At 49.7% G+C, this 17,109-nt stretch overlaps 1 protein-coding gene across 1 annotated transcript in view; it reads left to right on the forward strand.

The window, feature by feature from the left end:
* The window catches only part of NOX5 (NADPH oxidase, EF-hand calcium binding domain 5), a 30,038-nt gene extending 18,076 nt beyond the window's left edge, over positions 1 to 11,962 (forward strand). Inside the window, exons 9-16 of the mRNA XM_015418492.1 lie at positions 227 to 357; positions 1,543 to 1,683; positions 4,806 to 4,913; positions 6,067 to 6,191; positions 7,199 to 7,283; positions 7,375 to 7,474; positions 9,423 to 9,589; positions 11,734 to 11,962. Of these exons, the coding sequence (XP_015273978.1) occupies positions 227 to 357; positions 1,543 to 1,683; positions 4,806 to 4,913; positions 6,067 to 6,191; positions 7,199 to 7,283; positions 7,375 to 7,474; positions 9,423 to 9,589; positions 11,734 to 11,865 (989 nt within the window). The 3' untranslated portion in view covers positions 11,866 to 11,962. The remainder of the gene's footprint in view (positions 1 to 226; positions 358 to 1,542; positions 1,684 to 4,805; positions 4,914 to 6,066; positions 6,192 to 7,198; positions 7,284 to 7,374; positions 7,475 to 9,422; positions 9,590 to 11,733) is intronic.
* Positions 11,963 to 17,109: the final 5,147 nt, after the last annotated feature.

A 17,109-nucleotide genomic window follows, 5' to 3' on the forward strand; every position in this document is an offset into this window, starting at 1 on the left:
TATCTTCACTGAAGGACTTTTAGTCCTACCAGTTGCCTCTTTCCCACCTTCTGTCTGGCCTCCTGATCACCACCAGGTCCGGGTAGGTTTCCAGGCAGTTCCTGAAGGTAGCTGCCAATTTGCACATCCAATAGGAGGTCCTGTTTCTCCAGGCCAATGGCTCACATCAACTGGGACGACGAGGAGGTTTGCCTTCCCTGGGTAATGCTCTGTTGTCTCTCCATAGGGACAATCTGGCTGCATATAAGGTCCCTGGGACAGTGGACCAATCGGTTGTATGAGTACTTCAGTAACGAAAACCCTGATTGGCTGGCCAGAAATCAAAGGAAGAAGGGCTGGTTCCGGAAGTGGTTGCAGGTTTGCATTTTAAAATCAGTCTTCAGCAGGGTCATCTTTCCGTTGGGTGTTAACAGTTTTTACCAAGCCACTAGATGGGATAGCATCAGGTACTGAGTGGCGAGGGTGCTTTGCAGACCCTTGAAGGCTCCTTGCTGGGGCTTACCCAGCTAAAGGCAGCAGGACAATTCTGCAAGGAGCTTTAAGTTGGCCTTCCTTCAGTCTGTGGATGCAGAATATCATAGGCCCCATTTCTGTCAAGCTGCAGGTGGGGACAGAGTAAGGCAAGCCAGGTGCATGTAAAGCTGAGGAGGGGCCGTGGCTCAGTGGAAAAGCATCCACTTGGCATGCAGGAGGTCCCAGGTTCAATCTCCGGCATCTCCAGTTAAAAAGGACCAGGCAGTAGGTGATGTGAAAGACCTCCGCCTGAGACCCTGGAGAGCTGTAAAGAGGGGTTGTGGCTCAGCAGCTGAGCATCTGTTTGGCATGCAGAAGGTCCCAGGTTCAATCCCTGGCATCTCCAGTTAAAAAAGACCAGGCAGTAGGTGATGTGAAAGACCTCCGCCTGAGACCCTGGAGAGCTGTAAAGAGGGGTTGTGGCTCAGCAGCTGAGCATCTGTTTGGCATGCAGAAGGTCCCAGGTTCAATCCCTGGCATCTCCAGTTAAAAAAGACCAGGCAGTAGGTGATGTGAAAGACCTCCGCCTGAGACCCTGGAGAGCTGTAAAGAGGGGTTGTGGCTCAGCAGCTGAGCATCTGTTTGGCATGCAGAAGGTCCCAGGTTCAATCCCTGGCATCTCCAGTTAAAAAAGACCAGGCAGTAGGTGATGTGAAAGACCTCCGCCTGAGACCCTGGAGAGCTGTAAAGAGGGGTTGTGGCTCAGCAGCTGAGCATCTGTTTGGCATGCAGAAGGTCCCAGGTTCAATCCCTGGCATCTCCAGTTAAAAAAGACCAGGCAGTAGGTGATGTGAAAGACCTCCGCCTGAGACCCTGGAGAGCTGTAAAGAGGGGTTGTGGCTCAGCAGCTGAGCATCTGTTTGGCATGCAGAAGGTCCCAGGTTCAATCCCTGACATCATCTCCAGTTAAAAGGATGAACCAGCAGCTGATGTGAAAGACCTCTGCCAACTTCATGTGTGCACGTTTCCAAGCTGGTTACTGCTTGGGTCTTGCAGCTCACCTGGGCATATGCTTGGACTTCGTTTCAGAAATTTCTCCTGGGCTCCTCAGACCTGGATCTGCCTGTGGCCAGCAATGAGGATGAGATGATTGAGATCTTATCGTACACACCTACCAGAGGTCCCGGCTGGGGAACCGCAAGCGCCGGTATTGCTGGCCGGTGTGAAGAGGTGAGCACACAATCCAGAGAAGAAAGGTTGCGCTTTCCCTGGCAATTGAGCACACATTCAGCCCTTCGGATAAATACTTCCAGACAGAAGCCTTGAAAATCCCAGGGTTACGCACTCCCTGCTTCCTTGATTTATCAAAGGGACTGTTCAACAGGGCTTAGTTTCCTTTGACCATAGAAGGTGTGGGGTGTCCTTCAAACATCTGACGTAGCTGCAAATATACAAGCCGAACATAGCGAAGACAAAGGGGTACCCTGTTAGCAGGTAGCAAAACCACTGATTTATTTTCTTTATTTATTTATATTTATTTTTGCAGTTTTACCCCGCCCTCCCCGCGAATGGGCGCGTCAGGTTCTCTAAGAGTGGGTGGCTGCACTTCTCACCCCCGCCCGGCTGAGAAGCTGGCCCTTTGATTGGGCCGGCTAGGATCCTACGGACCCATTGTCTTTGGACATGAAGAGTTGTGCCTGGCCAGCCCGGGCAAGTCCGGGCATGTCAGGCTGAATACATTACAGAGTCCTTAATTCCCGCTGAGGAGATCCCAGCTGACCATTCCTGATGGATATCCAATAGGTACAAAAAGGAAACAAAGATTTTTCTCTCCCCTTAGAAGAACTGAAAGCTAAATATAATTTGAAGTTAAGGGCATAAATTATAGCATTTCTAGGAAGACTGAAAGCCTCATTTAGAATCTGTGACCAGAAAAAAATCCCAGACATCAGTTCTGTCAATAAATGGGGAAGAATCCGTATCTGGCCTTTCTGATGGGTTTCTCTCCCTCTGTTTCTCTCTGTGGCTGCCAAATATATATATTTTTTAAATAGAAGGAGCTCTTTTTGTCAGACCTGATCCTCGGGGAGTTTCAGAACAGAAGTGACTTTGAATCCTAGAGCATCGGCCCAACTTAGGCCTATTACACACACACAGCTTACTGCAGAGAATGCGACCTGTTAAGCCTTTAAACTAGACTCTGGATTCTGTGCCTGTCGTATTTATTCTGCAGCTACAGCCACACAAGTGCCATTTCAAACTGTTCTTTTTAAATTATTTTCCTCGTGGTTTTAATTTCATTATAAGTGGCACGAGACTAGCGATAAAATGATAATTTAAATCCATCATGTGCAAGAGAGTGCACAGTAACGCCTCCCTGCAAGTGCAACTTTGCACTGCCTTCTCCGGGATTGTTGTGCCCAAGGGGAGCCCATCGCTCCCTGCTGGCACAGCCCTGCGCTGCCTTCTCTTGGTCTAAACTTGGGCTGCAGGAGAAGCCAAGCCAGCCCAAAGATCAGGCTGGTATTTTTTTACGGGCATTTTCCGGTTTGGATAGATTGGGTTTCCAAAAAATCCCGGAATTTTTTCGGGTCTAATAGACCTGAACAACAAAAAAATACACTTTAAAAATAATTCATAGAATCACAGAATGTTAGCGTTGGAAGGGACCTTGCAGGTCATCTAGTCCAACCCCCTGCACTCTGCAGGAGTATACTGAAAGATAGCCCTACATACCTACAACATACCCGAAAGATGGTCGTCCAGCCTCTGCTTGAAAACATCCAGCGAAGGAGCATCCACCACCTCCCGAGGCAGACTGTTCCACTGCTCAACCACTCTGACAGTTAGGAAGTTTCTCCTGATATTTAGCCGGTAACGACTCCCTTGTAATTTCCACCCATTACTTGGGTGCATTAATTGCACACCCCTAGTCATTTCTCCCCCACCACCACCCAGTGATCTGAGACTAGCGATACTCTCATGCCGCTAGACTCATGCCGCTTGTAAAAAAAAAATTAAATGTAAAACAACCAGGGGAAAAGTAATCAATGGAGCTTGCACACCAATGAATGGTGGGAAGTACAGAAAGGAATGATCTAGATGCGGTCAGGGGCGTGACCTCGGAGGGGCTGCAAAGGGGCAGGGGGGAATCCAAGGGAATCTGTGCACTTTTGAATCACTTTCAGCTTGGATGTGAAACAAGGGGAAAATCAGCACAAAACCACCCTCAGAAAACCTGGGGAAACAGCGACCGGAAAGCAAACTGAGCACCGCATGGGAGCAGGGGGAGTCAATGCAGAATGAAAAAGAAAACCCTATGGAGATGCATGGCAAAAGCAAAGGGAAACACGCGTGCGCAATAGGCCTGCAGGAATCCTGTAGTGTATTCAGAAGTTGTCACTTCTGTTCTTTGCTGGAAGTAATGCCATGCATCCGTGTGATGCTGGCACGCACACCCCCTCCCTGTTTCCCCCCCATTCCCCACCACCACCTGTGAAGCGCTGGTGGGAAATAGGGAGCATCAAGAAATCTGGCTCCCTTACCCCAGCCAGGCCCCTTTCACCTTGGGAAACCGGCATGGAGGGGAGGCACAATCCACTTCTTCTGGTGCACCAAGGTCCTGACCTGTATCAGACCCGCCTGTGCCTGGGAATTAAATTGTCAGCATGTCACTAGTGTCCGATTGCACGTACCTGGGGTGGGAATGTAGTGAGGTCCTTAGAGTTCATGAACCACAGCACGGGAAAGTCTATATAGGACTAAAGGGGAGATTTCACCTGCATCCCCGTTTGAGTGCAGATGTATTAGTACATCCAGATATTCATATGAGAAGCAAAATGGCCCTTTCCTCTTCACCACAACGCTCGGTGGATGGAAACTCAGATCAAATACCAACTGTAAGCGCAGATACATATATCACAATGCCATCTATTAACTTGTCATCAGGATCTTCCATATCTACCATATCATTGTCACTTTCTTGTGCCTTTCCAATTATTCTAAGATTGCTATGATAGTAACGTATAATAAATCCAGATATATTTTAGAAGGACCTCAGTAGCATTTTATGAGAGTACTCAGACCATTAAAAAATTCTCATAGTTGTAGCCATTCTGTTGGGACCACTTAGTGACGGGACAAAGTAGCAGATAAATACGAGTCCCCACACACAAGGGTATGCGGGGTCCCGTTCCAGATTTATTAGAAAATGGTGTCCTCTCTGACAACAAACAAGGTAAACAGAATAATTAGCAAAAGGTCGGTGTGGCTGGATGTATTACCAGCACATACTGGACATTTTGAGGTTTTTTTTTAAAAAAATGATATGATGTCTCTATTCCTTACATGAGAGTTTTTGTGAAGGGCCAGGGTATAAATCCAATCTCCTCCTCCCCCTCCTCTTCTTGCAACAGGTTTCTGGCAAGCCGGATGACAATTGGCAACGCTGCAACGTCAAGGTAAGATCTATGGCTGCTCTTCGACATTTAGCTAGCAATGTGCCAGGTGCTGTACAAAGCATGGGGAGATTTCTACCCCCAGAAAATGGGGGAGGAGATGGGAGGCAAACAAGGAGCAAGAGTGAGTTCAGGGTCTGTCCAGGAGCTCTGGAGAGGCATAAAGGCCGAGGCGGGTGTGGCTCAGGGGAAGCTTTGCCCAGAAGTGAGGTTTGTCGTTCAAAGAGTGGTCCCTAATTGGTTGGGATCTTGCTCTGAAGAGAGGCTTCGAGGGGGGAAAGAGCAGCAGATTGCAATGGCTGTGAGACAGGGGTAAGACATCGGGAAGCAGAAGATTTCTTCCTGTTCTAGACCCTCTCCTCTTTCTCTGGAATGGCGGTTTTCCACCGAAAACGAAAGTTCACAGAAAATTAGGGCCCAGAGCACTCGGACTTTGCTTGACCTCAAAGTCTGTGGCAGTTCATTCCTTTCCACTGTTCTTTCAGCTTATTGCCCTGGAATCCTGTAGTGTATTCAACTGCATGTATGTAAACTCACACATTCATACACCATGTGGAGCTTCGTCCTGGGCAAGGATCCTATTCCCTCCAATCCCATTGGTAGCCCAGGAAGAACCACCCAATCACCTACCATCCAGTTCCGTGAGAGGGAACGCTTGTGATTGGACTTTATTGTTACAACCTGATTGGTTGTTATTGTATAATAGGGCGTGGCTATATTAGCCGGGAGCGTTTAAAAGAAGAACGGCTTCAATGCTAAAGCTGTTCCGGCTATCCGAGTTGATCTGTTGGAGTTGTGTTAGGAGTTGCTGAATAAAGCTGATCTTTTGCTGAATCACTCTCTGACTCCTTTGTTAAGTAGCCGACTTAACAAATACCCACAGACAGGAACCAGGGAGCTAATGCTGCTAACCAAGACTGCTATTTGAGCACAACCGGTGTGTGTGTACATTTCGTAGTGTTTGCTCTGTGAAAGTAGACTTTCTTTTCTGTGCTAAACCAGGGCACCGGAAAGACCAAAAGTTAGCCAGTGGGCCTTGGTTTATCCTTGCAGCATCTCCGAGGATGAATCGTGATAGAACAAAGGTAAAGAACAGAAGCAAATCTCCCTTGCGCAGGCTTGGGAAGCAGCACTTTCTTTCCTTCTCTCTCCCAAGTGCTACATTGATGGTCCTTACGGGACTCCCACGCGGAGAATCTTCACTTCGGAACATGCAGTGCTGATCGGGGCAGGAATAGGGATCACCCCATTTGCATCCATTTTGCAAAGCATCATGTACAGGTGGGTCGGTCTGCCTGGCAATGCTCTCTCTAAGCTGTGGGGTCTTGTGAGCAAAAAGTTCCACTTTGTGAGCTACCGGCATTAAAGTTGTGAGCGAGGGATTTGACTGCTGCATACATTACTTTGCTCTGGAGCCCTCCTTCCTGAGCTAAGACCAAAATGTGTGAGCCGGAAGCTAAAAAACTGTGAGCTAGCTCACACTAACTCAGCTTAGAGGGAACACTGCTGCCTGGTCCATTTTGGTCCTGCCTTTCTTCAAGGAGCTCAGTCTGGCTTACTCCTCTGTTTTGTCCTCACAACACCCCTGTGAGGTAGGTTAGGCTGGGAACGTCTGACTGGCCCAAAGTCCCCCAGCGAGCTTTCATGGCAGAGGGGGGATTTGAACGCTGGCCTCCCAGCTACTAGTACAGCACCACTCCAGGGGTCCCCAACGTTTTAAAGTCTGTGGGCAGATTTGGAATTCTAACACAGCATGGTGGGTGCAGCAATAAAATGGCTGCCGCAGGAGGTGGGGCCAGCCACAAAATGGCTGCCGCAGCCTAATTTCAGCAGCACAGTGTAGCTCCTCGTGGTGTGCTGGCAGCTGCTGCCAAAGCAACATTTTTAAAAATCTGCACAGCCGAGCAAATCTCCAGTAGTCAATCAGGAGCCTTGCTGGGCAAAAGCCCCCGGGGCACCACGTCGGGGACGCCTGCGCAACACCTTTCTCAGCTGCAATTGGTTGCCTCTGAATCCTTGGGAAAGTTCTAACGGTGTGCCTTCCCCCCCCCCTTTCTCAAAACGGTTTTTAAAATGGGCCAGATTTTTATTTTTGTTTAAGCAACAGTGTAGTTGGACATTTACTTATCTCTTTTCCAGAAGAAGAAAAAAGGGAAAATCTTTTGAAGAACAAGTTTTTTTTAGATTTTGTATCTGCCACCAGCAACCACGTTAGATGGAGGATAGGGATGGATCCTTCCCTTCCTTGCCGGAGGCGCCCTGGAACATTTGGTCCTCTCCCCTCTTAGGTACCGTGCGAGACAGCAAGCCTCTCCCAGCCAGAGCGACACCCAGGGGGAGAGCCTTAGGAACGAGGAAATGAAGCTCCGGAAGGTGAGAAGGGGGCCTTTGGCTTTGGCTCGGTGGGGGTTCCCAGAGACGAAGGAAGGAGAAGGTGTGTCAAGCCCATGCGTCTTCTCTCCAGGTTGACTTTGTCTGGATCAATCGGGATCAGAAGTCCTTCGAGTGGTTTGTCAGCCTGTTGACCCAGCTGGAAGCGGATCAGGCCGAGAGTGACCCGGGAGGTAGGAGACCAAGACTTCTGGGTCCTTGCTCGGCTGGACCAAACAGAACAGACCCACCTCCGTCTTCCAAAACGCCTCCCTCCCTCCCTCCCTCCCCACGCTGTCCAGAGGCTTCCACTCCTCATAAGAGCTCTGCTGTCTGCGCCCCTGTAAGGATCGGAACTTACAGATCTCAAGGCTTTCATTAAGTGCGATCAACAGGGCTATTTTTGGGCAGGAACGCGCAGGAACGGAGTTCCGGCTGGCTCCCGAGTTGGCCACGCCCAGCAGGAACTCATTAGCATAATAGGCCACACCCAACACCAGAAACTCAATAGGATTGGCTACATTAGGGGTGTGTGGCCTAACATGCAAAGGAGTTCCTGCTACAAAAAAAGGCCCTGGGTTTTGACCACAAACAAGGTCAACAGAATAAGAAGCAAAAGGTGGGTGTGGCTGGATGACCACACTTCTGGTAACATGTGGGTGCGGCCTAATGTGCTAATGAGCTGTGCTGTCAGGGGTGTGGCCTACTATGCTAATGAGTTTCTGCTGTTGGGTGTGGCCTATTATGGTAATGAGTTCCTGCTGGGCTTTTTCTACAAAAAGAGCCCTGGCGATCAAGCTGTAAGTTTTTACAGGTTGGTTGCAGCCTGTTTGGGCCGAGCATTAATTGGAAGCACCTGGTGGACTTGACCAGGGCATAAGACGCTTTTATCTGGTTGTCAGCTAGCTATGCGGGGGAGGGGGGAGGGGGGCGGCGATACCGGAGGGTTTGTACATACATCGAGGCCTTGGTGACTGGTTGGGTGATTTCCCGGCAAAGGGAACCCTGCGGGTATTTGATGGCTCAGAGATTCAGCCTCTGCCCAGCATAAGTAGTTGGCGTTTGTTTGTTTTTTTGCCATTGTCGTGATTTGAGTGATTCCTGCATAGCAAAACGCTCTTTATTGCTTGAGTGGTTGAATAAAGGCAGAAGCGTTTTTTAATCTGCTGTGTCGGGAGTATTTGCTGAGCGTCTGCTTACATCTTCGAAGGGAACCCAGAAGCAAAAAGCCTAAAGGAAGGACCAGGACCCGGTGAGAACCCCAAGGCCCCCAGGTGGCTGTGAGTTCGGCGCCTGTAAACGGGAGAGGGACTGTCCTTGGTCCAACCTGCAGAGGGGAGGGGGATGTTACCAGAGACGGGGAGTTTGGGAGGCGGTGACACCCCATCTGTGGAACGCCCTCCCACTTGAGGCTCACCTGCTACCAATGTTCCCTCTTAGCTGTGGAGTCCTGTGAGCAAAAATTCTGTTTTGTGAGCTACTGGCATTAAAGTTGCGAGTGGCTGCCGCATAAATTAGTTTGCCCTGGAGCCATCCTTCCTGAGCCAGGACAAAAATGTGTGAGCTGGAGGCTAAAAAACTATGAGCTAGCTCACACTAACTCAGCTTAGAGGGAACACTGCCTGCTACCTGCTTTATCTTTCAGGCTCTCAGACAAAACATCCCTTTCCACGCGGCCTTTTATCTGAGGAGTGCCATCTTCTAAAATAGTTTTCACAGGTGGCTTCTAGCCTGTTTTATGAACATCATTTTAGGCTGCTAAATGTTTTATACTTTTTCCTCTTCGGACTAAGTCCCCCCCCCCCGGCTTGTGAATTTTAATGGTAATTTTCATGCTGCTTTTATGATTTGAATCATACTTTGAGCAGACCTATGGAGAGGCGACATACAAATTTGTCTAAATAAACGGGACTACCTAAAACTTAAAAATGAATAAACAAAAGGACCAGACAGCAGGATGGAATCATCTGCTAGAAAATAATCAGGCTGAATCCACATGGGGAAAAGGTCCCCGTGCAAAAGCACATTCCATGACAGTGCTTCACACAGCACTCTCAGCTGGCTCATGACCGGATGTCAGCTTCCTACCCCTGCTGCAATTAACCCGAGCTTCCAAAATTCTGCTTTCCTTCCAATGCGCAGGCCGCTTCCTGGAGATGCACTTGTACATGACCTCCGCGCTCAGCAAGAATGACGTGAAGGCCATCGGCCTCCAGATGGCGCTAGATCTGCTGGCCAAGAAGGAAAAGAGGGACTCCATCACCGGCCTTAAGACCAGAACCCAACCTGGACGCCCAGACTGGAACCAGGTAGGCCTCCAAAAGCAACAGGGGCCAACCCGGGCAGAGGCCAGCCTTGATGAAGGCCTCCCCGGGGCCCGTGTCTCAGAGACAGAGAGAGGCCAGTGGGATGTTGATAGTTGTTGGGGGCACCGACTTGTGGTGACGCCTCCCATGTGTTCCTGCCCAAGGCCCTCCTGACTGTCCCGCCAGTCAAAGAAGCTCATCCGGTGGGCGCATGAGAGAGGGCCTTTTTGGTGGCAGCCCCACAATTACGGACCGACCTCCCCAGGGAGGTGCGCCTGGCCCCCTCCTCACCGTCGATCTTCAGCAGTTGAAAACACTTTTATTTAGGACTACATCTGACTGATTTGGTTTTTATTTGCAGGGGTCATTTTGAGGGGGAACGACCCGGAATGGCGTTCCGGGAGTAACAAGTCCAGACATGCTTCCTTTTTTCTCTGAGTCTCTCTGCTTTTGCGGAGAAACTTGGGGAAGTGGGTTTTTTTAAATGCCTGCCCTTTGTCAGGGGGTGTGGCATATGCAAATGAGTTACGCAAATGAGCTCCTGCACCTCTTTTTCTACAAAATGACCCCTGTATTATCGGCAGTCCTAATTTGGAGTTTCTAAATTGACTTTTTATGGGTTTTGTCATTGTTGCTTTATTATGTTTTTGTAGTTTTTTTATTTATATTGTAAGCTGCCTTGAGTTCTGCAAGGGAGAAAGGCAGCTGGTTGACGATAATGATGGTGATGATAAGATCGAGCAGAATTTGGCAGTCCCCTGTGTGGTGCAGGGAGCTTCCACCAGAGTTTGTGAGAAGAGCGCATGCCTCCTTTCTCGGGGCTTTCTTCTGCGCCGCAGCTAAAGCCCCGTTGTCTTCTCTCTCTTTCACCACGGGGTGAAATGTGTTCTGTGGGATGGCTGAGGTTGCCTCCAGAAAAAGGAAGGGAAAGTTAGTGGGATGACACAGGATTGACATTGCTCTGGGCCACTTTGGATTGCAGTTCCGTGGCCACAAATTGTCACGGAATGGCCACAGGCAGCCCTCACAAGCTGTTACTTTGGCTGTGAAAAGGCCATTTTTGGGGCCCACAGGGATCAATGAGGCCAGCGTGGGGGAGCCTTGGGTTGGGGTGGGAAAGTCTGCAGTGTCTAGGTTGTGAATGCTCCAACATGTCTCAGAGATGGCCTGGAGACCAAGTCCTATGAGGAAAGGTTGAAGGAGCTGGGTCTGTTTAGCCTGGAGAGGAGACGACTGAGAGGTTGATATGATCGCCATCTTCGAGTACTTGAAGGGCTGTCATAGAGAGGATGGGGCGGGGTTGTTTTCTGTTCCCCCAGAAGGTGGGACCAGAACCAGCGGATTGAAATTGAATCAAAAGAATAAACATTAGGAAGAACATAAGCATATGGAGCAGAGGTCCATCAGTGGGTATTAGCCACAAGGTATAGATAGGGACTCTGGGGCAAGTGATGCTCTGTCATCTTGGTGCTTGGGGGGGTCAAAAGTGGGAGGGCTTCTAATGTCCTGGCCCCACTGGTGGACCTCCTGATGGCTCCTGGTATTTCTGGCCACTGTGTGACACAGAGTGTTGGACTGGATGGGCCTTTGGCCTGATCCAATATTGGCATCTCTTATGTTCTTAACTTCCTGACAGAGTGGTTCCTCCGTGGAACAGGCTTCCTCGGGAGGAGGCGGGCTCTCCTTCTTTGGAGGGTTTCAAGCAGAGGCTAGATGGCCCCATCCGACAGCAAGGCTGATTCTGTGAACTTAGATCAGGAGAAGGGAGGGCAGGAAGGGTTGCCTCAGTGCTCAGTTCTCGTGGCCCTTTCTGACACATCCAGGGGAATGCTGATCACCACTTTGGGGTCAGGAAGCAGTTGCTCTCCAGGCTACTTTGGCTGGGGATCCTGGAGGTTTTTTGCCATCTTCTGGGCGTGGAACAGCAGTCACTGGGGGTGTGTGGGGGGGAAGGTGTTTGTGAATTTCCTGCATTGTGCAGGGGGTTGGACTAGATGACCCTGGAGGTCCCTTCCAACTCTGTGATCCTGTGATCTCCTGGAAGGCCCATGGCAAAGTGAGTGACGCGCTTAGACAGGCCTGAGAAGCAGCCCTGCATTTCTGTTGCTTCCTCTCTCTCTGTTTTGCTTCCTGCTGTTTGACGCCAGATCTTTCAGAAACTGGCCCTGGAGAGAAGAGGGAAAGTCCACGTCTTCTTCTGCGGCTCTCCGGCTCTTGCCAAGGTCGTCAGAGCCCACTGTGAGCAGTTTGGCTTCAGATTCTTCAAAGAGCACTTCTAAGCACACACACACACACACACCCCACCAGTCCCCACTGCCCTTCCTCTGTGGAGGCGGCAAGCCTGCATGCGGCTCAGAGGCGTGACGCGGACGTGGCTCCATCCATCACATGGGCATTCTGTATCCTTTGCTGAAAGATCTTTGGGAGCAGTTTTTGTTTTCTTCTTCTCTGGATTCACTGTTGACAAGCACAGGATGACTCCGAGACCATGTTTTCAACAACGTCTAAGTCTAGGGGCACCTTTAAGACCAGTCTAGTGCGCGCGAAAGCTTTTATCCTCAGAATAAAACTTGGTTGTCTTAAAGGTGCCACCGGACTCAAACTTTGTTCGGCTGCTTCAGACCAGCCCAGTGACCCACCCGAATCTGTCACCATGTTTCCAAGATACCCTACGAAATAAACCTGAGACTTTATTTATGAATAGTTTTCTTTCATTGCTGTCTCACCCAGAGGATCTCACAGTGATAAATAAATCAAAAACCAACAAAATCAAATGACACGTATAAAATATCAAAATAGACAACTCAGCACCACCGCACTATTTATTTTTATTTTACTTTATTTATAATTTTATAAATTTATAATCAAATTTATACCCCACCCTCCCCGCAAAGCAGGCTCAACCCAGCTATCAACCCAGCCCAAGAACATCTGGTTAACCTCCAAAGGCCAACCTGAACAATTTGGCCTTGCAAGTCCTGCAGAAACTAAGCAAGCCTGGCAGGGCGCGAGGGCATTCCGCACAGTAGGGGCCAGAGGCCGGGGACCTGCAAGAGGCCCCACAAGGATAACCAAAGAGGGTGGGGCAGGGGTTGTAACAGACTAGCCGCTCCTGTAGATATGAGGACCGAGTTTTTCGTGCTAGTGTCACCCTTAAGAGCGTTGAGCTGGCTTTGGTGAATCCGGCCAGGCGGTGGCAGTGCGGCGCTATGACTCAAAAAGCAGCCCAGGAAGAACCAACGTCATCAAGCCAAGCCGAAGTGAATGCTGTCCGGAACACGTCTGAAGCCTTCAGCTGAACAAATCCCCGTCGGCTGCAAAATGTGTGCGATTTAAAGAATTATATCTTGTCCTCCCTTACCCCTATGAAATGGTTAGTCCCTTGTGTGAAACCTGTGTAATTGTAAATCGCCCAGAGCCAGCAGCTCTGCCGGACTGAGTGATCAATAAATCGAAAGGTATTATTATTATTATTATTATTATTATTATTATTATTATTATTATTATTACAGGAAGTGCCTACCAAGAGGCTTAAATTGGCAGGGGAGTGCTTTGTTCATGCCACCCCCACCCCCGTCCCCCACCTGAGTGCCGTTGGTGGAGGGGGTGTTAACTGGTGTGGTTAGTCCAGCTACCACTTGTTAGCAGAGTGCTTACACAAAGCTACAAATGCAGGAGCGTCACCTTACCAAGTCACTCAGCTTACAAAGCTACACAGAGCCACGTTCCAAATTCAGAAGAGAAATGCTTCTCTCTTTATTTGAGAAGTACACTTTGGACAGGAAAGAGCAGGGCCAGGACAGAGTACTAACTTACTAGCTACAGGATGGAAGCAGATGGCGAGAGGCCCATAAGCAGATGACGAGAGGCCCATCTGCCTCATGGTCCCAAGAGAGGACCGCATGTCTCTCTCTCTCTCGGTGCGTGCAGGGAGAGAGTTCGTCTTCATCTGAGAGGGGACGGAAGGAAGGGGGAACTGTCCCTGAGAACACAATCCGCATTTCCAAGGGGACAGGCAGAAGAGTAAAGACTGGAAGAAAGCTCAGTGTGCCTGTCTAGCTATCTAGACTCTCTTGCCACTCAGTCTGGAGGTCTCAGACAGGGACATCGCATCTGGGACTTCCAAGAAATGCTAAGCAGCTCCATCTCCCAGAGGAGTGTGGGCTTGTCTGTGCCTCTTTCGTGCCGCAGGATCTCTGTTGCTCCCCCCACAGGTCTTTCCTTCTCCCCTGCCTGCCCCCCCCCCACCGCTGTCTGCTTGTTGTTCCAGCCCCACCTACCTCTTGTCAGGTTTGGGCTGGGTTGAGGAACGGAGGCACACCCTCAGCAGGCCTACCCAGAAGAGACAGAGGCCAGTTTCTGCTTGTCCAGGGCCAAGAGCTGGAAAGGGGAGTGTCGGGACAGCCTCGCCTGCTCCAGAGCTTGGAAGATGAAAACCACTTCCTTCTTTTGCAGCGACTGAACAAAAGGTTCCCAGGCAGTGAGTCTGAGCACAACGTCTCTTTTGTGTAGGTCTGGCGGCGGCAATGATTTCTTGGCAAGTTAGCTTCACAGTAATGTTGCCTTCCAACCATCTCTGCCAGGCTTTTTTCTGGAGAGAGCTGGTGTAACTCAGTGGCCATTTTTTTGGACATATTTATTGCTTTACAACTGTTGATTTTACAACCAGTGTTCCCTCTAAGCTGAGTTAGCTCACAGTTTTTTAGCTTCCCTCACACGTTTTTATCTCAGCTCAGGAAGGGACGGCTCCAGAGCAAACTAATCTATGCAGCAGCCCAATGGCTCGCTCACAACTTTAATGCCGGTAGCTCACAAAGTAGAATTTTTGCTCACAGGACTCCACAGCTTATAACCTTAGCTTGTTATTTAGTTTTGTCTTCGCATATCTTAAAATGTCTTCATCATGTTACATGGTCAGGCCTCACCTGGAGTCCTGTGTCCAGTTTTGGGCACCACATTTTAGGAAGGATGTTGACAAGCTCGATCGTGTCCAGAAGAGGGCAACCAGGATGGCGAGAGGGTTGGAGTCCAAGTCTTATGAGGAAAGGCTGAAAGAGTTGGGTCTGTTTAGCCTGGGGAAGAGAAGACTTAGAGGGGACATGATTGCAGTCTTCAAGTGTCTGAAGGGCTGCCATGTAGAAGATGGAGCAGATCTATTCTCCCTTGCTCCGGATTGCAAGACTAGATCTAATGGGTGGAAATTACAAGGGAGTCGTTACCGGCTAAATATCAGGAGAAACTTCGTAACTGTACGAGTGGTTGAGCAGTGGAACAGACTTCCTCAGGAGGTGGTGGATGCTCCTTCGCTGGACGTTTTCAAGCGGAGGCTGGACCTTTTGGGTATGTTGTAGGGCTATCTTTTGGCTCTGCTCTTGCAGAGTGCGGAGGGTTGGATTAGATGCCCTGCAAGGTCCCTTCCAACTCTAACATTCTATGATCCTATGTTACATGTTAATTTGCTGTTCAGCCTCTGTCTATAAGTTTGAACCTTACCTTCCATTCCAGTGTATTTGATAAAGTGTGCCTGCACACAAAAGCTCATGCCTTGAATAAACCTTTGTTGGCCTTCAAGGTGTCCCCACTGGACTCTAAATCTGTTCTACTGCTTCAGGCCAAGGTGGCTAACCACCTGGATCTATCTTCAGCGGCCAGAAGCTCAGGATGGAAATCGAGAAGTTCTGGGCTCAGAGGTTGCCAGGAAGTCATTTAGTGGTCTTTGGTAAGCCACTGAGCCTCAGACAGTATCACTCGCCTACTTTATCGCAGTGTTGTGTGGGTGACAAGAATCTGAATTCCAGATTACTTACTGGGTCTCCTACAAGAAGACCGGAGGCCAGAGGAGGCTGTGGGGGTCCAAAGGGAGGTCCGGAAACAGGAGCCTCGCAATATTTTTCATTGGGTCCAGCCAGAATGACGCTACACAGGGTCAGAGTTCGAGTCTAGAGGCACCTTTAAGACCAACAAAGTTTTAAGGTATAAGCTTTCGTGTGCATGTGTAACCGCTCCAGTTCTCCAGAGTTTGCATGCATGAAGAGTATGTGAAAGACTTTCAACCTAATGAAATTCCTCTGAGTTGGGAAATTCCTGGAGTTATTGGGAAGGGGGAGCCCCTGTAGAGGGCAGGGTTTGGGCAGGACAGCGTGGCGCAATGCCATAGAGTCCACCTGACAAGGCAGCCATTTTCTCCAGGGGAACTGATCTTTGTAGTCTGAGGCAGTGCTTCCTCTAAGCTGTGGAGTCTTGTGAGCAAAAGTTCTGCTTTGTGAGCTCCTGGCATTACAGTTGTGAGCGAGCGATTTGGACACTGCAAAATTTAGTTTGCTCTGGAGCCCTCCTTCCTGAGCTAAGACAAAAATGTGTGAGCCGGAGGCTGAAAAACTGTGAGCTAGCTCACACTAACTCAGCTTAGAAGGAACACTGGTCTGAGGTGAGCTGTAATTCCAGGGGATCCCCAGGCCCCACCTGGAGGTTCTCAGCCCTGTAATGTTGAGTGTCATGGTAGAGCCAGGGAGGCAGGCAGACAGGGGGAGTCACACAATACAAGTCCAAAGGTCAGCCGGGAGAGCAGTCAGCAGAGCATTAAACAAGTCCCAAAACACCAGACAAAGCCGTAGTCAAACGTTACCAGAGGTCAGAGTACAGGGAGCAAAGCCAAGGGCGTGGTCAGGTTCAAAGCTGGAAGTCAGGAGCCAGAGCAGTCCAAACACAAGTCGAGTCCAAAAGCCACAGAGTCAAACAGGAATCAAGGTGCAGAGCTTCTGGTTCTACAAACGAACGAGATTGCCAGCACAAATTGCTCATGGCCAGAGCCCCTACTAAATAGTGCTCTGGCCCATTAGCACCTTTGTGCGAGGTCCTGGCTGCTGTTAAAACTCAGGACTCAAGGATCTCCGCCCTCTTGAACGTGCTTCTTTTCCTTGGCTAGCCAGCTCCTGACGTCTCTGATCCCTAAGCCTACTTACAGGTGGGGGAGATGCAGGTGGTGAGCTGCTTGTGGCCTGCTCAATCCCAGGTGCAAACCGTCCTGTAGTTGACTCAGATTGCTGTGTATCCTCCTCAGTACTTACAGTAGGTGCAGGTCCTGATGCTTCTTCAGCTCTTAAAGGCACTGAATCCTCCCCTCTTAGGCTGTCAGGAGCTGGCTCTGGGGCTGAGTCAAGGGCAGGCATGACATTGAGGATTAGGACAGTTCCGTCTCCGCAGCCTCTCCGTGTTACATATTAACCACGGACTGCATACGCGGTCGGGTTAGCACGTGGTCATGGACAAGGGCTAAGCTTCGCTCAAAAGACAATAGCCGGCTTGGATCTTAGAACAGACCAATCAGCCACCCCGGATCTGGGAGTGGACCTATAGCTGTTAGTACACTGTAAATAGCCTATCACGGGTTTTGTGTGTGTGTGGGGGGGTGTTTGGGGATTTAAGCAGGGCTCCGACCCTGCTACTTTGCCTTTTAGTTTGGAGCTGAAATAAACTATGAGCTGATTCACTACAACGCGTCTGGACCCAGTACTTTACACTCC

Source organism: Gekko japonicus, unplaced genomic scaffold, assembly GCF_001447785.1.
Source record: "Gekko japonicus isolate JY-2015 unplaced genomic scaffold, Gekko_japonicus_V1.1 scaffold275, whole genome shotgun sequence".
Classification (NCBI taxonomy): domain Eukaryota; kingdom Metazoa; phylum Chordata; class Lepidosauria; order Squamata; family Gekkonidae; genus Gekko; species Gekko japonicus.